General features: G+C 46.4%; 1 protein-coding gene across 4 annotated transcripts in view; it reads left to right on the forward strand.

Moving 5' to 3' along the window:
• The window catches only part of PHF2 (PHD finger protein 2), an 84,124-nt gene extending 57,694 nt beyond the window's left edge, over window positions 1–26,430 (forward strand). Inside the window, exons 8-22 of one of the 4 annotated variants that reach the window (XM_061357770.1) lie at window positions 837–924; window positions 1,555–1,661; window positions 2,820–2,911; window positions 4,175–4,264; window positions 5,487–5,858; window positions 6,683–6,802; window positions 8,031–8,149; window positions 9,357–9,535; window positions 9,732–9,805; window positions 11,496–11,653; window positions 19,205–19,482; window positions 21,208–21,303; window positions 22,197–22,306; window positions 23,492–23,753; window positions 26,202–26,430. In XM_061357770.1, coding sequence (XP_061213754.1) covers window positions 837–924; window positions 1,555–1,661; window positions 2,820–2,911; window positions 4,175–4,264; window positions 5,487–5,858; window positions 6,683–6,802; window positions 8,031–8,149; window positions 9,357–9,535; window positions 9,732–9,805; window positions 11,496–11,653; window positions 19,205–19,482; window positions 21,208–21,303; window positions 22,197–22,306; window positions 23,492–23,753; window positions 26,202–26,290 — 2,234 coding nt within the window. In that variant the 3' untranslated portion in view covers window positions 26,291–26,430. The remainder of the gene's footprint in view (window positions 1–836; window positions 925–1,554; window positions 1,662–2,819; window positions 2,912–4,174; window positions 4,265–5,486; window positions 5,859–6,682; window positions 6,803–8,030; window positions 8,150–9,356; window positions 9,536–9,731; window positions 9,806–11,495; window positions 11,654–19,204; window positions 19,483–21,207; window positions 21,304–22,196; window positions 22,307–23,491; window positions 23,754–26,201) is intronic. The other 3 variants (XM_061357772.1, XM_061357771.1, XM_061357773.1) reach the window with 3 other exon arrangements.
• Window positions 26,431–27,202: the final 772 nt, after the last annotated feature.

The following is a 27,202-nucleotide window of genomic DNA, read 5'->3' on the forward strand; positions in this document are numbered from 1 at the left end:
AGGATTCATGGAATCCCAGAATCCCAGAATCCCAGGCTGGTTTGTGTTGGAAGGGTCCTTAAAGCTCCTCCAGTTCCAACCCCTGCCACGGGCAGGGACACCTTCCACTGGAGCAGCTTGCTCCAAGCCCCTGTGTCCAACCTGGCCTTGAACACTGCCAGGGATGGGGCAGCCACAGCTTCTCTGGGCACCCTGTGCCAGCGCCTCAGCACCCTCACAGGGAAGAGCTTCTGCCTAAGAGCTCAGCTCAGTCTCCCCTTGGGCAGGTTCAAGCCATTCCCCTTGGCCTGTCCCTACAGGCCCTTGTAAAAAGTCCTTTCACTAATTCTCTGATTTGATTCACTATACTTGATTCACTCTATGCATAATATGTAAAAGATTCATTAATTTGAGTGTATTTTTGTATGAAAACAAACGTTTGGAGGAACACCCTGTTCCTGACACGACAATAAATTTAGTGTCAGAAACTGCCACACATTTTTATGGTGATGTGAAAGCAGCTACCATTATGTAGCTGCTGCTGCTGCTTTTCACAGTGACAAGAAAGTACTGTCAGTGTGAGCAGAATGTCCCCTCTCACCATCTGAGAGTTGAAGGTAGTGCTGGGATTGGGACTGGGAGGCAGTGGTACATAGCAACTCCCTGGGCTGGGCCTTTGTCATGCAAAACAAACAAGGGGCAACTTTGTGTGGTTCTCTGTACGTGATTGGTGCTGATGTGGATTGAAGAGCTATATTGGTACCTAGGAAGTAATCTGGGTTATAAACATCATGTTGTGAATAAAGCCTTTGTTACTGTCATTCCAGTTTTTACCCTCAGGACTCTTTCTCTTTTAGGTTGGATTTATGCAACTCTAACACCTGTAGACTGCCTGGCCTTTGCAGGACATTTTCTACATAGTCTAAGTGTTGAAATGCAGATGAGGTAATCTGTTTTAAGTATCTGAAGTTAGGTGGAGGTTCATTTTGTAATACATTGGCTATTGTCTCTCTTGTTTATTAACTTACTACCATTACTACTGTGTAGTTACTACTACACATGCAGTAACGCTGTTGGAGGTCTTTTGAGCATTTTTGGAAAGTGTATCCACATTTGTCCCCTTTGACCGTGTTCTCCTGTGCTGAGCTATTCCAAGCTGTGTTTACACCCATTGTGTATCTCATGGAAGGATACATGAGGTGCTTGGCTCAATGTGGCCATATCCTGAAGGAAGAACTGTTAAACACTGTCAGTTTTACCCTAGAACATGCCATTTGCCCTCTGGATAAGCCCCCACCTGCTAGGCTGGGGTCTTTGCCCACTGTAAGACAATAAGTAGTCACTTCACTGATGCTGGACAAATGATGCAATGAAACTATCTAATATCTGTATCACACAGTTTCTTCCCAGTGTTACTTTAATGTTTTGCTTTGGTCTGAAGCCAGAATACATGGTAGCAGCACAAAGAAATGAAACACTGCAAAACAAATCTCAGGCATTTATGCGCAGTGGTTGTCACTGAGGGACATACTTGTGCCCTGCTATGCTCTGAATTCGTGTGGCTTTGTATTACAGAGCATATGAAGTAGAAAGACGGTTGAAAATTGTCAGTCTGACCCAGTTTCCAAACTTTGAAACTGCATGTTGGTACATGGGGAAGCATCTGCTGGAGACATTCAAAGGTAAAACTGCATTTCTTTGCCTGCCTTGATTACTTAGCTTTGGGGGCCTGAAAATAGTTGATCCTAATTTCTGCTGATATGCCACATAGAAGATGGTGGCCAAAACCAGTCTTGAAAAACACTTTTAACATACCAGCAGAACATGTTGGTCTGGTCCAGCTCTTCCTTTAACCTACTGCCATCTCACTCTAGGAAGGACCATAACTGTCCCTCTACCTGTGCCTAAGGGAAGGTTTTATCTTCTTTATAAACAGAGGAAATAGTGTCATATCATTTTTTTAGATGTTAGTTTCCTGTCCAGTCTGGGTTCATTCCTTGTTTTAACCTCATGAACTACAGGCTCTTTCAGCTCAAGGCATAGAGTAGCACTTCCTTCTCCCATCATCCTGCTGATCCCCATTGAAGTACATGGGCACAGCACAGAAACATAGGGCCAGGGGAACAACAGCCATGCAGCCAGTGGGAACACTGAGAATTAAAGGAGTTTCCTATGAAATTCAAAATCTTCCAAATCAGATTCCTTTGGAGTTGATCCGAACATCCACGTGTGCGTGTTCTTCACAGATTTGCTCCTTGCCTCTGTTTCGCTTACTAAAAACGTGCCTTGAGGCACCCACCTGATCCTTTTATAATGAGAAAAATGTGTGTAATTAATACACAAGGTGAAGGGTCCCTCTGAGTGCTGCCTGGAAGGGGCCCCTTTATGACCTACTCAGCAGAAACTGGAGTGAGGGGAGATGTTCAGGCAAGCTTGTACTCATGCCCAGGTGAAATGCTTTGTCCACTATACCCTTTGTTTCCACATATTGGTATTTGCTTTTCTGGTCAGAATAAAAGAACTGCTGATGGTACCTTTTTATTCCCATAGCCTAGGATGTGTGAACATGGAAGCTAGCTTGAGTATGGCACCAAGAAAGGAACCGGAAGGATTGCCAATGTAGACATAACTTACAGGAACACAGTGTAGGAAAGCTGAGTTGGATTTGTGACACAGTAAATATACTCCTCATTACCATCAAGTTATAGTAGGGATTCGGTCGTGGTGACCAACTTTCAGAGAGTTAGATTTCACAGTTAAACTTTTTCAAATGAAAGACTTTATGTAAAACACCTTTACCTCTCTGTGCGTGAATGGCATTGTTTTCTCCCTCTGTTTAGGTTTGCATAAAGCTGGGCAACAGCCTCCTGCTCACTTACTCCAAGGAGCAAAAATTCTCAACGGTGCTTTCAGGTCATGGACTAAAAAACAGGTAGGAGAAGAAGCCGGTTTTAATATTGTCTGTTTGCCAGTCACTGAACAGAGAGCAAATGCCTGGACAAATAGTATCTCCATAGCAAACCAGCTAATTCTGAACTCCCAAATGGAAGGAGGGCAATAGCTGGGATTTCATAGTGCCACGTGAAGAGACAGCAATGAAAAAGTTACCACAAGAGATGATATAAAAAAGTCACCTCTGCACACAGCTCAAGAGATACTGAATGGATGTTCCCATGACTCTGAGCTTCTTTGTGTGCCAAGTCAATTAAGCAGAGGTTGTGTATGCGAGAAGGGCCTAGAGAAACACCTGCATTTTTGCATGCACAAGATGCCCAGTTCTTGCAAATCAACACATTAATTGAGCCAGGAAATACATCTGGGTTGGAGAGAAGGCTTAAAGGCATTTTCAGGCTAAATTTCCTGCTGCAGCCATTGCAGAAGTGTTATTCTTGCATGTGTTGCTCCTCGAGCCTGGGGTATTAGCTGCAGGAGACAGGCCATTCCATCCTAAAACGTGACCAGGGGAACTAGCAGTTTCAGGATTTTCGCACATTTCAGGAAGGGATGAGCAGCTGAGCACACACTGCTGCACACACAGTTAGGTCATTCAGTGGCTGTCCCACATTTAAATGTAGCCTGGGACTTGAACGCTCCTTACTGCAAAAAAGACAGTGCTCAAGCTGAATTCAGGATTGCTCCCTGGTTCCAGTAGAAGGATTAACCAGTGTGCGAGTTCTCTTCTCCCTGTTTATTTTTCCACTTGCCCTGCAGATGAGAAGTAGTGAGTCCAAAGAAGTTGGACTGTGTTGGCATTTAGGTAAAGTTTAACTTTGAATATTATAACATGACATGTGAACGGAAATGTTAGTCCTGCCAGGGAGCTCCCAAAGTGCCCTGCTGAGGAATTACATGCCTGTTGGACTCACTGAAGACACCAGCCTGAGACTCTCTCCTTGTAGATGCAGAAAAGGAATTTCTCACAGAACCTGATATTAAGGGGTTAACAGAGTGATGCTACAGTTGTGAAAATCAGTAATATCTGAAAAAGACTGTTGACTTTGTTGTTCTCTCAGGACAACTACACTAACATCCGGAGGGGGAAAAAAGGTGTATTTCTTGCTTATCTGGACTATTGAGGCATTCAGTATTGACTTCAGTACATAGGAAAAATACGCACATGTCACTTAAACAGCTTTTTTATATATTTTTCCAAACACATGCACAGAAACAGCAGTCTGGCTTTGTTGTGTTTTAGGCTTTAGCAGAGCATGAAGATGAGCTACCAGAAAACTTCAAACCAGCACAACTTATCAAGGACCTTGCCAAAGAAATACGATTAAGTGAGGTTTGTGCTGTTTTCATTATATTAACCATATAAATAAATGGGTGAATTGGAATAAATGAATCTTCTTCTCCACTCTCTTCATTAAAGGAATTCATGTGAGGTTTCAACGCTGGTGATATATGGCTCAGGACTCATGTCTCAGGCTGACTTGCCACTTGCTCTAGGCTCCTGTTTGCTTTCTCCTCAGCGTTACGCAGTGTCTGCCTGTCATACATCCTTTCTCCTACACCTTATCCTAGCTGGACTGGCCACACTCCCCCCTCCATACTTGTTTATTTTTTCACTTAGCTATTCCCTACCCAAAAATATGATAGAACTCACAGAACACTGTTCCTATCCCCATGTTCATGCTCCCTATGTAGGATTTCCCTTTCCTTATGTTCACGTTCTTGTCTATGACACTGTCTGAACTTGGAACTGTTCTTCTGTACATTGTCCCAGTAAGAAGCCTTGCTCTTGGCTGGCTTCTAGGCAGAATTACTATGGGAAATGTGATAATTATAACAACCTCCCCCCAGAAACAACCCTCAAAAAAGGAGGTTGCATGGAGGTGGGTCTCCTCTGTGTGACAGTGCAGGGTGGCCATAGGTAGTTCAGTTGTTTTAAGAGGACGTTGTGTTACATTCCCCCCCCCCCTCCCCCTTTCTAACTATATCCAGAGACCTTCAGATTGAAATCTGTCTTGTCCTTCTATCCTCTTTGATGTGGTATGGAAGTTTTCTGATTGTCAGAATGGCAAGTTAAGCAGAAAATCATTTCTTTTTAATTAGTCAGACAGCATTAACTTTAATTAGGCAGCTATTTTACTGCTGCTTTTTCCTGAGGGCATGAAATATGATTCTGCTACATTTATCACATCTGAATTAAATGCTCAAGCTGGTTAGCATTTTAAATAAAAAACCATTCATTTTGTATGGGCGGTCCATCTAACAGTCCTACCTGGGCATAAAACCTGGTGAGAGTGACATTCCTTACAAAGCTGCTGGAGTTTCTCCAAGCCAAACTTGTGCTTGAGCAACATGGGATGGGAATTAGCGGTGAGCAGTGCATTATTGTGTGACGTGGTCTTTGTTCCCTGGCCAGCCTGGCCCAGGAATGCAGTTATCCCTTTATGAAAGGGGGGATCTTTGGGGTTTGTTTCCCCAAGGAAGAGAGGGTGAGGTGAATACCTAACGTGAGGCAGGTGTGTCTGAATGCCTTTCCATTTTGTGCTGAACTCCAGAATGCTTCAAAAGCCAGCAAAGCAGACACGAGTGCCAACACCAACGCCGAAGAGATGTGTCCTGTGGAGAAGGAGGAGGCACCATCACCCATCCAAGCAATGCCTCCACCCCAGCCTCTGGAAAAGCTCCCGAAAAAAAAGACTCCCAAAACTGTGAAAACTCCCAAGCAACTGAAGCCATCCAAACCCCCCAAACTCCCCAAACCCCCCAAGCCCCCCAAGCCTCCCAAAACACCAAAAGTTAAGGGAGAAGGGAAAAAGAAAGGAAAGAAGGCAAAAGAGAGTCCCCCACCAGCCATTCCCAATCTGGACTTGCTGGAGGCACACACAAAGGAGGCTTTGACAAAGATTGAGACGCCAAAGAAGGGGAAGGTGGGTCCCATTTTAACTTCTCCTTTTTCTCCTACCATAATAAAGATAAATTCTAGGGGTTTGAACGGGATGAGTTTTAAAGTCCCTTCCAACCCAAACCAGTCTGGGATTCTATGATACTCATTTGAAATGGAACCTCCAAGAAACCTATGGTTCGAACTGAGTCTGGCACTTCTGCCAGTTGACAACCCAAACTGAGGCTAGGTGAAAATGAAGATATTTTTAATGTTTTTTTTTTTTTTTTTCTTTTCTCCTTGAACCATTATATCCTTATTTCAGGTGTTATTCACACACGCAGTTCCATAACCAGTTATCAAAGATGAAGGAACTCATTTCTAAAGCATCTTACTTGCATAAGATTTTAGTCTAGAATGAGTGACTGAAGACAAAACAATAGTTTGCTTCCATTTTTGCCCATGTAATACAAGTTTCATTTTGATGTCCTTTAATTCAGCCTGAATTTTGCTGCTGACTTCAGCAGGGCCCAGGATTTCATTGAGGCAAAGGCAGCGTGATGTGTTGTAAACTGTTTGTTAAAAGTATCTCTAAGTCTTGTCTACAACACTCCAAATTTCCTAGGAGTTTGTATGCAGTTTGTGAAAGCTGCCCATGGAGCACTAGGCAGGGAGATCACAGTACTCCTGTACATTGGTATGTCAAGGAGAAATGCATCTGGTCTTCTGCATTCAGCTGTTCTTGATTGAACCTCATATTTGGGCTCAGAAAGAATGAATGTTTTCATGTTCTAATCCAGCTAAAAGGTGTGTTTCTGTACCATGCTGGCACTCCATCCTCATTGAGATACATGCTGTTTTTTTCCCCAGGCTGCAAAGAACGTTCTAAGTGCTCCCAATAAGGAAACTGCTACTAAGCAGAATGAGGTGGAGAAATTTGAAGTTCGAGAGCAAAATAAAAGCAAAACAGAAGCCAAATGGAAGTACAAGGTAATGTCTCCTGTTAAATCCTGCTGCTGATTCTGCCACAGAAGTCAAGTGATAGGTGAAGTGTGGAGAAATACTCATAGAAATACTAAGCAAGAGAGTAGGAGGCACCAATTTTCAGTTCCCAAAGAAAATGGGAAGTAATCATTGCTGGGAGGGGGGGCAGATTCTTCAAAGCATGTACTGAATTGTCCATCTTCATCTTTGGGTAAGCCCATGTAAATAGTGAGATTTATCAGTGCTGATCTCTTGTGATTCTTACTTTAACACAGCAGTGCTACTTTCAGTCTGGAGTAGTTCCAGACAAGTCAGTAACTAATGATGGCATAAAAGTAGAGTTAATGAAATCTGAATTATGCCACATGAATTTAAAGTTTTCCTTCCTGGAGGGCTAATGTAGGGGGAGTAAAATTCATTCATAGAATAATACATTTTTTCCCTAGGTACTATTTAAAACAAGGTGACATGAAGCTTTCTTACAGCAATAGCTGCTTTGTGAACTTCTAATGACAGAGTTGCAAACAAATCCCCCCAAACAAAACAAAAATACATGCTTTTTCACCTGGGGAAACTACTAAGAATCATGAATCATTAACATCAGAGACATCTAAAATTTCTGCGTAAAACTAGTCACAGTTAATGTGATCAGATCAATATGTACCAATTAGCTCTACAGCCAGTACAGCTTAGGAAAGTACTACGTGATGCTTAAAAAAGTAATCAAAGGCTTCCACTGCACTGAATGACTTTGATATTAAACTATTGAATTCATAATTCAGGCTCTTCTGAAGGTGTGAAAGAAGCAGGTGGAGCCTAGGAAAAAATCAGTTGTATCTGGGAGGTTGTAAGCACTGTGCTGGATTCTGTCCTTACCCACACAGGCACGATGCTGCCGAGCAGTGTGCTTGGTGCCTGCTCTGATCCACAAAATGTGTGTTTAGTGTTTGACCTCAGTCTACCAGCTCAAGAGAGCAGTATGTAGACTTGCCATCATGTTTCTGGCGTGCACTGCTTAAAGTGGTGCTGAAGTCTTCCTGACTGGGGACAAGTTCCTCGCTAAAACCCATATTAGTCTACAGAAGACTGTAATCCTCTATCACTCACCACATTTGCGGGAACATATTACTCTCCTCGTACAAGTCAGTGGATTCTGAGGTTAGCTAGGGATCTGAAGTAACAACAAGGCATTTAACTGATTTTATTGTTTTGGCTTGGGTCTGTCTCCTTTCAGAACAGTAAACCTGATTCACTTCTAAAGATGGAAGAGGAACACAAAACAGAAAAGACACCTTTATCGGGAAATAAAGACAACAAATTTACATTCTCTTTCTCTAACAAGAAATTGCTTGGGTAAGTAAAAATCTGACAATACACATCAACAAAAAAGCAGATTTAAAAGTTATTATTTAGGTTCATTATTATTTATAATGATTTTTTATACAAGAAGATGAAAATCTGCCTTTGCAGTCAGTGTAGAAAATACCCTTGCACAAAAATTTCTTTTCACAGAATCACAGAATCACAGAATCCCAAGGCTTGGAAGGGACCTCAAGAGATCATCTGGTCCAACCCCCCCACAAGAGCAGGGTAACCTAGAGTACATCACACAGGAACTTGTCCAGGCGGGCCTTGAATATCTCCAATGTGGGAGACTCCACACCCCCCCTGGGCAACCTGTTCCAGTGCTCTGTCACTCTCACAGTAAAGAAGTTCTTCCTGATGTTAACGTGGAACCTTCTGTGCTCCAGTTTACACCCATTGCCCCTTCTCCTATCACCGGATATCACTGAAAAAAGCCTAGCTCCATCATCCTGACACCCACCCCTTACATATTTGTAAACACTGATGAGGTCACCCCTCAGTCTCCTCTTCTCCAAACTATAGAGACCCAGCTCCTTCAGCCTCTCCTCATAAGGGAGGTGTTCCACTCCCTTAATCATCTTAGTTGCCCTGCGCTGGACTCTCTCCAGCAGTTCCCTGTCCTTCTTGAACTGAGGGGCCCAGAACTGGACACAGTATTCCAGATGCGGCCTAACCAAGGCAGAATTTTCTCTAGAACTTTTACCTAGAACCCAGCTTAATTTGCCATAACAGCAAGAACCTATCTTTGAGGATGGTAGTTTGCTTGTGAATAGTGTCTTCAGCATTCAGCATTGAGTTTTGGCACTTCAGGTTCTTACTAGTTCAGTTGTATTAAGTGGGTTTGCAGCAGATCCTTCATGATACAGTTTTAAGTAACTGTTAAGCGAACTCTGCATTCCAAAATTCCATGCTGCACGTGCATTATGCAAATCACGCTATACTTTAAGACAGCTTTAAACAATTTAGTGCTTATTTGAGGCCAGCCAAGGCCACTCTATTGGACATTGTATCTTGAGATACAAATTTTAGGTTCAGAAACATGTTTGTAAACTGACTCGAGTTGCTGTGCCACTTCCTGACATACCCAAGTGTCCTGAGATTTCTGCATCAAGATACTCACTGTCTTCTCGAGGCCACTCACAAGGTGTTTTCCAGTCAGAGCGTTGTTCCTGATTTGTAATTACTTTCCTTTCAGTTCAAAGGGAGTCAAACCCCAGCTGAACACCAGCGTGTTTGGGTCACTGCAGAATTTTAAAGAAGACAAAGGAAAACCTGTACGCGATGAATATGAATATGTGTCAGATGATGGTGAACTAAAAATTGATGAGTTTCCAATCAGGAGGAAGAAAAACACTACAAAAAGAGAACTGCCCTGTAAGAATGTTTCCTATTTTGTCTGTATCTGTACAACAAAATCTTAGGTATTGATTGTCCAAAACTAGGCTTTAAAATCTGTATGATTTATAATAAAACAAGCTGTGTCTTAACTGTCAGTATAAGTGGATTGGGAGTGCTGGGTTTTGAAGGGAAAAGAACCATGACTTTCTTTCTCTTTTTGTTTTCAATTCAGTTTTGTCAGATAAAAAAGACACTCTGCAGCACACTCCTGTTAAGAAGCCAAAGGTGGAGTCAGTATCATACAAGGTATGGTTATTATTGTACCTATCACAGGAAGCACTCGTTGTATGTCTCTAACAAGTACATGTGGCAGAGCTGTGATGGCAGGAGCAAAGCCTTATGGCTGCTGTGGCATCCTCTCCTTCACTCTGCAGTCACAGCCTGCCCAGAATAGGTGGCATCCAGACATTGCTAGGAATAAGTATCCTGTGGTGCTGTGGCTTGAACTGCTGGTACATGGTCAGGCCTGGTGGGAGGCTTGTGGGGACCATGACAGTTGTGCAACACCACAACAACAGGAGCAAGGAAGAACGGGAAGGGTCAGAAAGAGTTTTCTGTCATACCTGGCTTGATGTTACGTTGCTGATTGATAGACACAAGGGGCTGTCCCAGGCTGCACTCTCAACCTGTGTCTGCTCTCCTGTTTCCATTCACTTTAAACACTGGTCGTTAAATTTCCATTTTCATGTTTGACAGATGAAACTGCGAGTACTCATACAATGGAACTCATGTCACCTCTCGTTTCACATTACTAGAAGTCCTTAATACCTATTACGTGGTAATTAAAGGTTTTTTTTACTATCATTTAGCAGAGGCTCCCTCTGCCCATTATGGGTTTACGTCTAGAATGCTGTCGACACAGTGTAATACTTTACATGCCCCTTTACATGCAGTGTCAATGTGCCTGTTGATAGGAAGGAAGTTGAACAGCACACATGGAAGTTTGTTCTGTATTAGCATGGAAGCTTAATATCGCAAATTAAATGACATTAAAATCTGATGTTTTGCCCAACTGTGATTAATAAAATTAATAAAAATTAATAAAAAATCATATTATATCTGAATAAATCAGGAAAAGCAAAATACGTTATTAACACAGCACTGTAGCTGACTCAAATGTTTGTCGCTAAGAACTAAGAAATACTTTTCATCCTGGTTTGACTCAGAGATACTCAAGAGCAAGTGCAGACCTCCTTGCCTGAGTTAGTAGTTGTTGCCTAGAGACCAGTATACAGAGAACAAGGAAAAACCTGCTGGTATCTCACTGTGCAGAAGCTAAAGAAAGGAGGCCAGTCCCTGGAGAGGACAGTGCAGGCTATGCATAAGGGCTGGTTCTTTAGAGGTCTGAAAACAGGGCTGGAATGGGGAAAAAAGATGTTCTGTTATACTCTAGACTACAGTGCATAGAGATACCAGCCCCAGAAAAACAGCAGATGCAGGCAGCTTCCTTCAGAGGCCTCAGATCCCAGTGTTTCTATGTGGCTATCCCATTCCTCTGGCAGTTCTCCCTGTTCTCTTGCAGTAGTGATGCCAGAAGTGGCTCTGTTAACAGTTTTGCAAGATACAGACCTGTGCCCTGATGCATATCTGGGCTGACAGACATATGGCCACACATTCATTTCTCTTGCTACATGGGTCATGGTCTCAAGAACAGGAGCAGGGGCTGAGAATGGAAATGCCACCTTATGGTGGTTTGATGCTATGTGCAGGATCAGATCTCAGAGCTGGTTCTTCAGGGTTGGAAGGGGATAGAAATCCTGCCATGGCTGTGGCCTGCAAGGCAGCTGACATTTACTGTGCGCCTGATTTTGTTTGTCTTTTGGTCTTTTGTTGTATTTAACGAAAGCACATGGCAAAGGCCAGGCCTGTGTCTCTGGAGGAGCAGGACACTGGGGACTAACTTCCACTTTTTTGAACCTGTTCCTTGTTTTTGCAGAGTGATGACTCGTCAGATGAAGATTTGCTTCACATTGACACAGAGGCAAAGCCAGGGCGCAATTCCAAAGTAAAGAAAGAGAGTGGAAGTTCAGCAGGGATTCTTGATCTTCTGCAAGCAAGCAAGGAAGTTGGGGGTTTGGAGTATAACACCAACAGGTATGCACTGAGGGATGGTGTTCCCTCTTACCCATAAACAGAAAAGGCTTTTTTGTGGCTGTGTGTGTGAGAATGAATTTTGTACCTCAGCAGCTGTTGTTTTTTTTTTAATCCAGTAAGGAAATTCTTCCTTTATCCTGTGATCTGGAGGGAGAGTTGGGAAAGTGAATGGGAAAGATTTTGGTGATATAATGTAGAGGCATTTCCCATCTGCAAATGTTGCACATCCATTTTAGCAATAATACCATAGTAGATGAATCATTCAAAAGGAAGGGAGAATTCAGTGGATGTGGCTTGAGGGCATGAATAATGGTTTTTAATGTAGTAATAATTAAGTAATGTAGTAATGTTGTAATAATAAAGTCATCTAGATGACCAGCACTCCTTCCATAAGGCATTATAAGGTGCTGTGCAGTTGCCCCAATGTCAAATGTTTGCAGGAAGAAAACAGGGAATTGTCTACCCTCCTTCACAGCCTGGTCATCATTCTTCTCCCCACCAAAACACATGGCTTGGAAAACACAAAACTCTTTCATGGATACTTCTGTACCTAAAATGGAAGTGCTTGTCTGGCCTTGGTTGGGTTTTACATGGGACCTTTGTCAGTAGACACTGATGTTGGCACTGGATGGTTTGGAATATGGTTAATAAGGGACAGCAGTAGAGCTTTTACTAATCTAAACACTGAGGAGTGAAAAGCAATACAGAACTGGAAAATACCATTCCTAGACTCAAATCCTTCAGTGCAGGATCGTCTGAATGGGGGTTTTGTTTGGGCCCATCTCCAAACAAATGGATGGGTTCACTACCTCCAGTCTTTTAAGATCTTAAACTACTGGTAGAGAACTAGGTAGCAGAAGCATTCATGTTGTTTTGAAAAAAGCTAGTGGAACTCCTCACATATGGAAATGTCTTGCTTAACTCAAACAAGTCCCCAAGAAGGGCTTTTGGGAATTGGGTTTATGGATTCTGTGCACGTAATGGCACCACAGACATAAACTGCTACATCTTACGCCCCGTCCTCTCTAGTAGTCTGCTGATGAAGTAGACCTTTGCTGCTGCAGTCTTAACTGGATGTTTGTCCCCCATCTGTAGAAAACCAAAGGTATTCACCTAAGAACTTTCCACTGCTCCATAGGAACCACAGCCTTGGTACTTTTGGAAGCTCTGGGTAAATTGCTGGCACAAGTTTCTAGCCTCTAACTATGCCTGTTGTGCAAACAAAGGAGTTATCTCCTGAAAGGTGAGAATGACAGGTCAGGTGGAGATGTGGCATGTGAAATGTATGGCAAGGCTGTTCGTGCCTGGCCTTTTAATAAGCCAGCTCCATCTTAACTCTGCTTCATTTGAAAATCATCTTTACCAGGCAGGCTAGGCATATCATAGAATCATAGAATGGTTGGGGTTGGAAAGGTCCTTAATATCATCTCTTTCCAACCCCCTGCTGTAGGCAGGGACACCACAAACTGAACCAAGTCACCCAAGACTCCATCCAACCTGGCCTTGAACACTTTGAACACTGCCAGGGATGGAGCATTCACAGTTTCCTTCGGCAACCTGTGCCAATGCCTCACCACCTTCACAGTAAGGAACTTCTTCCTTGCATCCTTGCATCTAACCTAAGCTTCCCCTGTTTCAGTTCGAACCCACCATCCTTTGTCCTATCCCTACAGTCCCTAATGAAGAGTCCCTCTCCAGCATCTCTGTAGCCCCTTCAGATACTGGAAGGCTGCTCTGAGGTCTCCACGCAGCCTTCTCTTCTCCAGGCTGAACAGCCCCAACTTTCTCAGCTTATCTTCATATGGGAGGTGCTCCAGCCCCTGATCATCCTCGTGGCTTCCTCTGGGCTTCCTCCAAGAGCTCCATGTGCTTCTTATGTTGAGGACACCAGAACTGCACACAATGCTCCAAGTGGGGTCTCATGAGAGCAGAGTAGAGGGGCAGGATCACCTCCTTCGACCTGCTGGTCACGCTTGTTTTGATGCAGCCCAGGACACAGCTGGCTTTCTGGGCTACAAGCAGTGTTGGTTCTCCAGGATAGCTGCTTGAGGCAGAATTTATCCTACTCATGATTCATACAGTAGATGTTGCCCGTGGCAGGGGGGTTGGAACTAGATGAGCTGTAAGGTCCCTTCCAACCCAAACAATTGTGATTCTATGGTGCATGAGAACAAGAGGTGTGTTGCACCATTTTATATGTGCAAAACAGCAAAACCAGTTTGCTTTGAGCAGTAAAACTGGATCACACATTCTGTGGTATCAGTATGTTTCCTCCCTGCTTTGTCTAGGTCTGCTTTGGTTATAAAAGACACAGAACCTGTAGAGGAAGTAGAGACAGCTGTAGGAGTGGTCTGAGAGTTGAGAACAGACTGGACAAAGACGGGTGCTATCCTTACCCATGCTATGCCTTTCCTGGCTATTGGGGCGTGTGACCCAGGAAAAGTGGAGTTTGCAAAGATGAAAGGACCTGTTAAAATGGAATGAAAATGTTCCCTCAGATAGGAAGATGTTATTATCTAAAGCCAGGAAAGATGGGAAGCTAAAAGCCATAACTGAGAATTCCAAAAGATGCACCTTTTGGTCAATGGTGTACATATGGAATAAGTTACCAGAGGAAACCATACAAGCAAATTTTATCAGTGAGTTTAAATATATATGTATTTATATATATGGTTTTTGATGTTCAGGGAGAAGATTGCAGTGTGGTGACAGAGCTATAGAGAAATCAAAGGGAGGGAGTGTTTCTGAACCAGAGACATCTTTTCGTTCAATCTTCTCAGTTTATTAGGCAGTTGTCTCTTTCCCAACTTAGAGATTAAAGCATGTTATATAGACTGGCTTCATGCAGAGTACATCAGTTGTGGAGTACCAGGCAGCCCTGTGACAGCAATCTTGCCATTGTGCAGCAACATTGGGAAGTTGTTACTTGCTGCAGCACAGTGACTGGGATTCTCGTCTCTCTATTGAACAGAGGTGTGCATGCCGAGTCTCCTCTAAGAGTTCCCTTTTCAGTCCTAATGGGGGTGAAAAAGCCAATGATTTTCAAATCAAGTAACATAGTCACTATATATTAGAGAATCCCAGACTGGTTTGGGTTGGAAGGGAGCTCAAAGCTCATCCAGCTCCAACCCCTGCCATGGGCAGGGATCCCTTCCACTGGAGCAGCTTGCTCCAAGCCCCTGTGTCCAACCTGGCCTTGAACACTGCCAGGGATGGGGCAGCCACAGCTTCTCTGGGCACCCTGTGCCAGTGCCTCAGCACCCTCACAGGGAAGAGCTTCTGCCTTACATCCAACTTAAATCTCCCCTGTTTAAGTTTGAACCCATCACCCCTTACCCTATCACTACAGTCCCTGACAAAGAGTCCCTTTCCAGCACCCTTGTAGACTGCCATAAGATACCGGAAGGCTGCTCTGAGGTCTTCATGTAGCCTTCATTCTCTTCCTTGCTTGGGAATTGTCTTTTGCTGTCTGCAAAGGGTTAAAAATGCCACTCAGTAATGGAGGAGGACGCAGGCCTTTCAGTTTCCTCCCTCCAGCCTGGGCTCTGGAGCCAGTGTACTTGTAGACTTTGTGGTTTCTGAAATCAAAGTCACTAATGCAGTCACATAACTAAACTCCGCATGAATTACTACACTGTGTGTGGTAGTTCAGTGGGAATGTGTCATATCAATTTTGGCTCTTGTATAAACAATTAGGCTTTGGCAGTGTCTGTTGCAGCTTGATTGAAGAAAGCTCCCCATAAATGAAATGAGTATGTTTCATTTCATAATTATGCTGGGCTGTTTAAATGGCCATAACGTGCTTTTTAAAAGAAATAAATGGAAGAAATGTGATATACAAACCTACCGTGTCACAACATAATGCCAGGTGGTCATGTCTGACTCTCAGCAATAATTTCCATCTTTCCCTACTTGTAAAGCACTAAAAGGTAGGCATATGTATGTACTTGTATATATATATATATGAAAATATATATATCAACTTTGAAAAGAGGAGACTCAGGACACCTTAGAGCAGCTTTCCAATACCTAAGGGGGCCTACAGGAAACCTGGAGAGGGGCTTTGGACAAGGGCCTGTAGGGACAGGCCAAGGGGAATGGCTTGAACCTGCCCAAGGGGAGACTGAGCTGAGCTCTTAGGCAGAAGCTCTTCCCTGTGAGGGTGCTGAGGCGCTGGCACAGGGTGCCCAGAGAAGCTGTGGCTGCCCCATCCCTGGCAGTGCTCAAGGCCAGGTTGGACACAGGGGCTTGGAGCAAGCTGCTCCAGTGGAAGGTGTCCCTGCCCGTGGCAGGGGTTGGAGCTGGAGGAGCTTTAAGGGGACCATGTAGCAGCTGCACCGGGTTTTACCATGCAGTGCTGGGTGTTGCAGGGGAAGCTGGCAGCTTCCAGTGTGAACTTCCTTCAGTTCCTGCACTGTATGCAGCTAAAACCACCAGGCTTGCTAGGCAGGGAAGTGTTATTGCAGTAAACTAATCTCTCAGTCATGTGTCCTTGTCTTTACAAGAATAAAAGGAAAAAATAAAATCCCTAACAGGGAGGCCATGCAAAATCCCAGACTGGTTTGGGTAGGAAGGGACCTTAAAGCTCTTCCAGTTCCAGCACCCTGCCACTGGCAGGGCCACCTTCCGCTAGAGCAGCTTGCTCAGAAGTCACAGAGCCACAGACCATTGAGAAGCGCTCTAGCTGCTTTGCTCCTGCTCCCCCACTGATTTCAAGTGTTTGCTAAGTCAGAGCTGTAACTCAGAGATAGTTCACTCCCATAAATATTTTGGTTTTGAAGTCACTGCTGATGCGGCAGGAAGGGGATAGATATGTCCTTCCAGAGCTTACAGATTGCTTCCTGGGTCTTTCTGAGTTCTTTCAGGCTTAGAAAGCTGCAGTGCTTCTAATGGAAATACGCACAAGCACATGCTCTAATGAGAAACACTTTGCCCCATGCACAACTCTTGTCTCTTTGAGACATTTCTCCCACACGTTCAGGCTGTGGTCTGACTCTCAGAACCACTGGTTTTGATCATATTCCACAATTTACTTGTTGAAGTTTGTGTTGCTTAAGGCAGTTCCTCTCTGATTTGCCGATTTAGTGGTCACTACTTGATGGTCTATTTGCAGTGTTTTGAGAGGTCGGTGTTTGCAAAAGCAGTTGGGGGAAAAACTGGAAAGAAAATATGTTAATTTCTTATAGATGTTGCAAAATATGCCTTTGACAAGGAGAAGGCTAAAGCATCTGGCATGCTAATGAAGTGATTAAAATGTCTCTTTCCTAACCAAGTATTCTTTTATTCACTGAGTTTCTAGCTGCTAACCCCAGTCTTAACTCATTTCCAGGATTATTTATTAATGCAATTAGTGCCCAGAAACTCCCATTATGTCTTGTACATTACTCTATACTGAGTCCTGTAATGGTTTAAAGTGGATTATATTAAAGTAAGAGAAAGCAATGGTACTGCTAATTTGCTTGGGAAATGCTGTATCTTGGTGGCTTCTGCTGCACAACTGTAAAAATATCATTCCCACAGCAAAGGGGGGGTGTGGTGTGTGTTTGCATTTTGCATTTCACTTTTTGCCCGAACTCCAAGGTTCTGGCAGCGCTTGATGATGTGTTCTGCCTGCCACAGAATTAATGTCTGACCTCCTCTGAGGAGATTATTATTCCTCTGTGTTCTCTGTGGTGGGCAGCTTGCTTTCCACATCACTAAGCATAGATGCCAGTCAGAACTTACACGTTGTTGACCTCAGCCTGCTCCATAGGAATGTGTTTCTTCCCATAGTAGATTTGCTGTGCCTGTTGATGACTGGCATTAAAATACCAAAAAGCAGGTTCCATGAAAGCAAGGTTTTCACGCACGCTGCAGCCCCCCCATCCAGGCAATGTCTCTCCGGCATCTCCCATAATGAATCCGTCCCACACCCACATCAGAAAACCGTCCCAATGCATTGTAGAAATTTCTTCAGTTGTTTGTGACCCACAGTAGAATCATAGAATGGTTTGGGTTGGAAAGGACCTTAAGATCATCCAGTTCCAACCCCCTGCCATGAGCAGGGACACTTCACAGTAGACCATGTTGCCTAAGGCTATGTCCAACCTGGCCTATGCTATTCTAGCAGATCCTGGAGTGGTGACATCCCCCAGTGTGAACTGTTGCCTGTGATCATGAGCTGCCTTACAATTGTTCAGATTCTTCCTCTACTCTCTTGGCAGCATGTCACAAGCACACCACAGCATCCCCCTCCAGTGCTGACCCATAAGCCCTTAGAGCTGGTAGTAGAGACACTGTGTCGTTGCCAAACTCTTTCCAGTAGTGCCCAGCGACAGGACTGTTGCAGATTCTCTGAAGTTTTACTGTATCTTTCTATATTTTGTGTTTGATTATGAAGCAATTAACTATTAGAACATCTTGATTTAAGAAGTTAGCCTCTATGTTAGCATGGGATGCTGTGTTAGCTTAGAAATTAGACGCTGTGTTGCTTCAAGTCCCTGTTCTCTGTGACATGCTAGCCTTAGTCCTTACTCTCTAGAGCATAACCAAAGCACCTAGGATTCATTGTATATAGGATGAGTTATGTGACAACCTGGCAAGGCAGAAATCTCACAGGCCAACTTGGCAACAAAACTTGCTTTTAAGGTGATCTAAAGTAAACTGCCTTCATTATAATACTAAAAAGCACACCCACAGATTGAGAAGACCTTTGCCCAAGTGAAGATGCTTCCTCCGCGCAAGTGTAGTAGCAGAAAAGAAAGACACTGAAGATATTATAATTGTATGTAAATCAATAACCAATCATTGTAACTGGGAGTGTACTACCTTGTGATTTTTGTGTATAAATGTAAGTATGAAATCAGCACTGGGTGTGCTTTATTTGTGGAAATTCCACCTAGCACCCAGCGCTGCAATAAAGAAGTGCCTGCTTCTTAATGCTACATTGGTGGTAAGGAGTTTTATTCTCCCAACTTTCGGTGACAGGACGAGGAGCATTGGCCATAAACTAAAACACAAGTTTTATCTCAACATGAAGAACTTCCTTCTGTTGAGGGTGGCAGAGCACTGAACAGGCTGCCCAGGGCATTGTGGAGTCTCCCTTGCTGGAGACATTATAAACCCTCTTGGACACATTCCTGTGTAACTTTCTCCTGGTGGCCCTGCCTTGGAGAGGGTTGGACTGAATGATCTAAAGAGGTCCCTTCCAACCATAAGGATTCCATGATTCTTTGTGATCCTATGAATGCTAGTTTGGGCTCTGAAAAGCAACCTGACCCCTGTCCTCACCCCTGCTGATGCTGTCACCCATCAGCATCAACAGCCCCCAGGGAGCTGCCCACAGCATGCCAGCTTCCTTACTTCTGGGGCAGCACCCTAAAATCTAATGGGCTGACTGGGATAGTGCTGGTAGCATAAGAATCACTTGTGGTATGTCCAGCTGCTCAGAAGGCAGCAATCAGGAAACTTCTCCTAGGAGCACTGTTCAGGAAAAGGAGTAAGCTGTTTGAGAGGGGTTCCTGTGCTTCTGGAATCACTGACAGCTCTTGTGTTTCTCACTGTTCCCCACAGTCAGCCACCTGCCTCACCCAGCACGCAGGAAGCAATCCAGGGCATGCTATCCATGGCAAACCTCCAGTCCTCAGAGTCCTGCCTCCAGCCATCGTGGGGAACCAACCAGGCAAAGAATAACTCCATCTCCACACAGAACTCTAAAAAAACGGGTGGTGGCGGCAACAAAACCACCAGCAAACGGTTACTGAAGAAAAGCACAAAGAACAACATCGACATAGAAGATTATGATGAGGACCAGGACCACTTAGATGCCTGTTTTAAAGATTCAGACTATGGTGAGTACGGATGAGGAATAAGTGAGTGCCTGGGGCTGCATGTACATACCTGTGCATGTTTGCACATACACCCATATTTCTCATGATGCGCTTCTTCACATTCTGTCCCACTGGAATCCACTGGGTGTTTGGGAAGGAGGAGTGCAAATAACAAGAGACCTGCATGGCAAAATTAAGCAACCACCGTAAAGATGGGTAGGCTGACCCCAGAGCCAGTGGTGACATGGCCATCCAGACAGACTGTATTTGGGGCATGTCACAATCAGAAGGTCTTAAGAAACATGGAAGCCCACTGAAACCACAGCAGTCAGCCAAGAAACAGGAAACTGTCCCAGAAATGTGTGTCAGGTACTAGTACTTATGACAGAAATGTCTTTGTCTACACAATGGCAATAAAATATCTAGCTAAGATGAATGAGAAGTTGAATTTGTACTTGGAAAAGGGATCCAGTGGTGTTTGAGTGCTGGCAGAGAATGCCAGCATCTGAAGCAGATATGGGCACAAAGACAGTTTGCACCAGTAACATCAGTTCTGCCATAAGAATCTGGAGGGGTGTTTTTTGAGTATAAAGGAGTGAGGAAATGGAGAAAAGGAATAATGTGAAGACTGGTAGGGGCTGGAAATTCTGAAGTCCCGAAGAGGGCAAGAAGTTGGTAGAGGTTTATACTGGATAACAGGAGAGTCTGTGTGTGTGTTTGAGTCTCCCTGACAAGCAGGGCCATCAGAAATCATTTGTTACAATCACAAAAGTGGAGTGTGTCTTTTCACATTACTAACAGAGACACCAAGGTGAGATGGAGATGCTGTGACACGTTGCAGAATGCTGCCTAGCCATTTAGAGTGCCCTTGCATGCAGTAGCGGTGCTGGAAGCTGCTTTGGGAAAGGGCAGCTCCATGAAGCTGTTGGACAGGGCTGTGGTTTAGAGACAGACGTCACAAGCGAACAAGGCTCTGCTCTGCTGAGGGATGGATTTGCTTCTTGTGTGCCTGTGCTGCCAGTGAATGGAGAGCCTTTGAGGGGAGCACGCTTGGTTTCCAAAGGCTTTGTGCCACCTCTGATCAGAAGGCTTCTGGTGTCATCAGCCAGATGACACAGTAATGCCAAAATCACAAGTGAGGTGACAAATGGCAGCTAGCAAGAAAATCAAATGTGTGGAAAAGAAAAGCAGAAACTTCATAGTCCAGGTTGGGACAGCATTTAGAGAGATCAGTTGGAGTTTATGCCACAGGCCTGCAAAGGGTCCTTTGGCAGAATGGTTCACATTTACCTTTTGGATACTTGCACTGTGTCTTATTTGCCTCTGCCGCATGGTGCGGGAGTCACAGGAGCCAGGAAGCTGTGTGCTGAAAGAAGTGGTTGGCTGAGATGCCTTCAGTACCAGTGTAGCCTGAGATAAGGAAACCTTTTCATGTCTCTTCTAGCTGTGCTGCTGCTCCACAGACAAGAGAAAGAGCTGATTTTTCCTGTGTGATAAGTTTCACTGTGTATTCTAAAAGTACCTGGTCACAGTTTAATGACAGCAGCTCCCAGGTGTAGTGTGTGCATTAGAGTAGAAAGTTCCCTGAGTGGTGCAGCTGTGTCACCACTCAGTGGTATTTCTGGGGCCCTTGCTATTGTAGCTGTGCTGCCTGTAGTTACTGCACCCACACAGAGCAAGTGGGCCTTGATGCAAGGGTAGAGCTGTTTCCTACACTGAAACTATTGCCTTTGTTTCCCACTGTAGTTTACCCTTCTCTTGAATCAGATGAAGATAATCCAGTTTTCAAATCCCGATCAAAGAAAAGGAAAAGTTCAGATGATGCCCCTTACAGTCCAACTGGTAAGTCTGTCCTGCCCCGACTCAGGCTAAGTTGTGCAGGTCCATAATAAATCAGCCATTTTTCAAGGAGTTTAGAAATTGTAAGACCACAACTAGCAATTTCTTTATCATGTGAAGGATTAATCCCTCCCAGCGCAGTGGGAGGTGACAGCCTGCGCTGGGACTCATGCCGAGCAGTGTTAGCCTTCCTCTGTCAATCAGGCGGCAGGAAAAGTCGTTCCTTGGTGGGTTGTTGGTTTATTTTTCTTCACGCTCTTGGTGATGGAACAGTTGGTGGCCACCTTAGCAGTGGTGTAGCCATGAACCCCAGACAGCTGAATAGCCAGGGCTTTTAGGGGTTGGCTGTGTAAAGAATAATGAGAGAGAGTATAGGAATAGTCCTCCATGTTCAGCCAAAGCTGGTGGTCTGGAGGGGTGGTTTTGTTGCAGCACACCAGAGTCAGCGACAGGCCAGGGGGTCCTTAGACCCCTTTGATGTGCCCACTAACAAGGAGGTCTCTGCAGCTTGCTGTGTGTGTGTGACAAGCAGCCCATGTCTCATCAGCTTGTGGCACGCATGTCCACCTGCAGCTTGAGGGGCAGTGAACACTTTCCATTTGGAAATAGTGCTGGAGTCGCTCATATCTGTAGTGTAGGCAGAAACCTCCATGGCTTTGGCTTCAGGTAGCTGCAGCTGCCAGTGAAGTTGCTCAGCTGTGTTTCATCCTTATTGGCAGCTTCTCCCCAAGCCACTGTGACTGGAGGCTGTTGGCACCTCCTGGCTTTGCACGCGTCCTGGGGAAGGAAGGGCAGAGGCTGCTGGATCCCTGGCCCTCCCTGCACAGGAGGTGGGTGGTAACAGTGCTCTCACAGGCACCTTCTGCACATCTCACCTGCATCTGCTTTCCTTGTAGCACGAGTTGGCCCCTCGGTGCCTCGACAAGACAGACCGGTGCGAGAGGGCACAAGAGTTGCCTCCATTGAAACTGGACTCGCCGCTGCTGCAGCCAAGTTGTCACAGCAGGTGAGGCTGCTTCAGAAGTCATAGCTGTCAGGAAACAAAAGCCCTCTCCCCAGCAGGAGCTGTGCCGCAGTAGCAGTGCAGTGTCAGCCCTCCCCAGTATTTACTCATGCCAGTGACACAGGGCTCAGCAGTCTCAGGGGTGTGATGAAAGTCCAACAATGTCACAACATGACAGTGCTGCAGCTCAGAGTAGGTGATGAGTTGGAAGTGTAGAGAAGGATGAGTGAGCGTAGCTACCAGGCAAAGACAGAAGGACGCTGTCTGAAAGAAGTGTGCATGAACAGCACATTGATGTGTATCTGGTGTGACTGGTGTGATTGCCTTATCTGTGGAAAGAGAAGCGTAAGGGTTAACTTCCAAAGACTTGGTGAACTGTGGGTAACTGTGGGTCAGTTTAGCAAAGATTGAGGCACTCTGAGTGTTGCTGAGTGTCCAGTCTCTGAAGAGTTCAGATGCTAAGTGCCCAGTGCACACAGGCCCCACAAATGAGGCAGGAAGGTGACCAGGTCTGCTGGAGCAAGGTTGGTGAGACACTTTGGCAAGCTGCTGGAGATGCAGGTTTTGGTGGCGTTGGGCTTCTGTGGTGTGTACTGTTGAGTAGAGGAGCTCTTAAGAATGGCAGCAGGGTTTCATAAAGGAGTGAACTGAAAGTAGGCAAGGGAAACAACATGGTGGAAGAGCACTGTTCTCATGGTATGTATGTATAAGTGCAGTTGCAGGTGGAAATAACATGTATGTCCTAGCAGGAAGCAGAGTCTGGGAATCAGTGGGAATTTTAATGTCCTCCGCGCTGTTATGAAAGTGTATGAAGATACCTGAAGATAGGAGGTGACAGTTTTTGTGGAACATCGAAAGATTTGTCCATGCAAAACCCCGCTGCTCTCCAAGGGCAGGGTCATTTTGGTCCTGGCTGGCTCCCGCTCGCTGCAGTGTGTGCAGAGTTGACAAACAAGGAGGCTCTGCACAAAGCACATACGTAGGTCAAGAAAGACAATAAAGGCAAATGTTTGCCTGCAGCAGAGAGACCTGTGAGCGAGACGGTGTTGGAACATCCCCTGAGCAGTTTGTACATGGCAAGCTTCATGGGTTTTCGTTGTATCAGGACCCTAAGCAACGCCGCTGGCCCTTGCCGTAGCTAAAGGTCTTCTGGGGATTAATCTGAGCTTCATGTTTGTCATTTTAAAGGAGGAACAAAAAGGCAAGAAGAAAAAAAATACCAAAAAGAAGCTGTCAACCAACAACGTGAACAAACCGGCTCAGGAAGGCAGCTCGCCAGAGCTGAAGCTGGAGTCACATGCCAGCAGCCTCACAGATCACGAGTACACCGCAGGGGCCAGCACCTTTGGGGTCGCCCAGCCTAACAGGGGATCGCAGCCGATGGCACCCGGTGTTTTCCTCACACAGAGGAGACCCTCATCATCCTCGCAGAACAATGCCTCCGCCAAAGGTACCAGGAAACGCCTGGAGTTATGGTGTAGGAATGGGGAAGGGTGAATTGGTCATGTAATCCGTGCCTTTTGCAGGGACCTCACATGTTGTGTCTGCCATGGGTATGTACAAGTGCTTCAGTAGGTCAGATCTGGTCAGAGACAGGGCCCATGGCTTTGGCTGCCTGGCATCGTGGGCCCAAATACGTGTTTGCTTCTGGGCTGTTTGTTGCAGGGTGCGAGGCATCCTGTGCTAGGAAGTACTCCTGAGCATGCCCTGGGGCTCCTGAGGACACCTGCAGTGGTCACATCGCAGTCCAGCCTGTCTGGCGAAGCTTGTCCAGGGGAAGATACATCCATGAAGGCTGTTCTGCCAGGGCTAGGTCAGGCTCTGCTGTGGTTGGGTGGTGGTGGTACACCAGTACCTGTAAGGACATCCTCCCAGCACATGTAGAGCAGTGCACATCCGCAAACTTGTCTTGAGAGCTGCCACAAGGGAGCAGAGGAATATCAAACCCTGGGAGTAACACAGCCACACAACCAAAGCCAAGAGAGAGGAAGAGGTCGCTGCTTGTCTGCTGTAGGGAAACGTTATAAAGCTGAGGCTGTGCTGGAGTCTGGGCTAGGACCTAGACTAGGCTCTGCTTGAACTTTGCTCAGTGAGTGTGACAGAGACAGGTGTGGGACAGGCACTGTGTAGTGTGAAGATTAAAGGTGTGATTCTACTGGGAGAGTCCCTGATGTGAGCCAGGCAATGTGGCAGATGTTTCCTGTGTCCCCCTCTGTTTGAGTGGGGCAAGTCAGAAGCAGAGCACAGTGTCCTGACAAACAGTAGAACACCAGAGCAGCTGGAATAGGCCATACAGAACGTACATTAACCTGTGGTAGGTGCTAGGGTCCTGCCAGGAGCTGGTAATACCTGTGGCTGTCTGCAGAACCAGAGTGGAATGAACGTATTTGCCTGGAATTATGTCTTTGTGGTGAAATGATGGCATTAGTCTAACAGGTCCAAGCCAGTGAAAGATGTGATGGGAAAAGGAGGGCTGAATGAAGCCAAACCCCAGTCTGGTTGGTGAGTCAGCGCATCGTGAAGGGAGCCTGATCACATCTTACCCATGGCATAGCTCAGTCTTCAAAGGAGGGAAAGAGCCATGTGCTAAGAAAGCGAGTGGCTGGCATTGCAGGGAGCCGAGCACTTTCAGAGCCTCCTGTGCAGTCTTGGGACAGCTAGGGGCACCAGGGCAACTTGAGGGAATCTCTCTGCACGGAGCACAGGAGAGTCCCAAGTCTAGGATTGCCCCACATTGGGCACCACTAGGAGTGAAGGAACTATGGAAGGAGATGGTGGGATGAAGCATAAATTAGGGAGCTCTAAGGCCTTCTCAGGGAAGGTCTGTCAGTTTTAACGAGTGAGGCAAAAGGATGAAAAAAGAGGAAACTTCCTATGGAAGGTCACCCACACGGTCATGGTCTTCAAGGCTAGGGCACTTAATGCAGATGGGAAAAGCACAGAGAAGCTGAGTGCCTGCAGGTGCTGCATGCAAGTGTGCCAGTGGCAGCATGATGGGAAGAGAACAGGCTGTATGGGTTTGTGTGTGCCCAGCAGTCCTGGGTGCACTGGTGACCAGGGAAGTTTCTGGCCCTAAGGCGGCAGCTGGTGAGCAGAGAGGAGCTGCAGCAGCTGCCCAGGACCAGCAGACAGGGAGCACAGACCTCACTGAAGCACACAGCTCGTGAGCAAGGGTCTGGGCTTGTGGTGGTCATGTCCCCTTATGGCATGGGGACAGAAACACTGCCCGCTTTGGGTGTATAGTAGTGCCTTGGTGCTAGCCTGAATCTGTAGGAAGTAAGTGTGTGTGTGCCCGTGCCTGTGTGTGTGTCTTTTCAGTGTCCTTCTGGCAGGGCTGGACATAGGTGGTCTCGGTAGTGCTGGAGAAAGAGAGGGCAAAAAGAAATGTGGAACTGTGATGGTATGTAGGTTGATCTTGGCACAGTGGCCAAGGGACCAGACATCCTCAGGGCAGTGCTTGGAGCAGGACTCACGGTGGCCCACGAGCTCAGCATTCTTGGACTACAGATTTCCCTTAGAGGTGCTCAAGAGATCCCGGGGGGGGGGGGTGGGGTACTGTAATGGCCTCCTAGGTGTGAGGAGCCGAGAGTGCCCTTGGTGTGTATGGAGCCCTGCAGGGTGGGACGGTTGCTGGCATGGCTGGGCTCTCACCGTCAACCTGTGGGCAAACAGCTCACCTGTGAGCCGGGAGCTGGGCCGGGACAGGGCTCAGGGCTGCAGCTGGAAGGGATGAGCTGAGCCCCGACCCCGCGCAGGGGGACTCCGGCTCCAGGGCCGTGCCCCGCCGCGGTGCGAGGGACGGTGGCCCCGCGGCGGCGGCCGGCAGGGCTAGCTGCGGAGCGGCTGCGGGCGGCAGGGCGGGCCGGGCCTTCACGCTGCTGCCCCGCTCTCCTTCCAGGGAAGCGCACGAAGAAGGGGATGGCCACGGCCAAGCAGCGGCTCGGCAAGATCCTGAAGATCCACCGGAACGGGAAGCTGCTGCTCTAGCGGCGGGGCCGCGGGCAGCCGCCGCCGGGCTCTCGGCCACCATCACCACCACCCCGTTAACTTTCAGCGGTCGGACTGTACAGAATCCTGCTATAAATATTTTTTAATATAGGTATCCTTTCTCAGAGCGCTGAGACTGACTAGCCGCAAAGTTAATACTAACCTGCCGCGGAGAGCGGGCGGGCCCGGCACAGCGCCGGCCTCGGCCCCGGGCCCGGCCCTCAGGCGGAGCCGCGGGGAGGCGCGAAGGCGCCGGGCCAGGCCGCGCCCCTTCCCGCCCGGCAGGCGGGCGCAGTGGGTCGGGGCCGCGGGGTGGGCGGGGGCGGAGTTGGGCCGAGGCCTTGGGGCGTTGAGCGATGGCGGCCGTTGTGGTGAGGCGTTGTGCTATAGCGGCCATTGTGCTGAGGCGTTGGGCGCGTTTCTCAGGCACCCCCCCCGGCGCCCTGTGTAGCTGCGCTTCCCGAGGCTCCCTTTTCCTAGAATGTAGCTTGTACATAGCTTTTGGAATAACCACCACCGGTTTTTTACAAGGGAAAGTCCCTCCGGGGCGCCGCCCGCCGGTACCAGCTCTTTGCGTAACTTCTTGTACGAGGAGGGAGACGAAGTTATTTTACTAGCACCTTGTGGAGTGTTTCCGTGTTTTGTGACGATGTAATTTATTAATGTTTGTAGCTTTTTATATTTGTACATTTCTTATGGGCTTTGTTTATATACACACATTACCGGGGCGCGGCGCCCGCGGAACCAGCGCCCCCGCGGGAGGCGAGGCAAGGCCCGCGCCGGCATGGGCGTCGCGCCGGCTTTTTTTATTATGATTATTAGTATTATTATTTTTTCGCGACATGTACATTTCTAACAAAGTTTATCGTGGCTATCTATCTATGACGGTGTTTTATTTACCGATTCATATCA

The sequence above is a fragment of the Neopsephotus bourkii genome, unplaced genomic scaffold, assembly GCF_033783945.1.
Source record: "Neopsephotus bourkii isolate Nb327-2 ecotype Australia unplaced genomic scaffold, CSIRO-AGI_Nbou_v1 NB_923, whole genome shotgun sequence".
Classification (NCBI taxonomy): Eukaryota; Metazoa; Chordata; class Aves; order Psittaciformes; family Psittacidae; genus Neopsephotus; species Neopsephotus bourkii.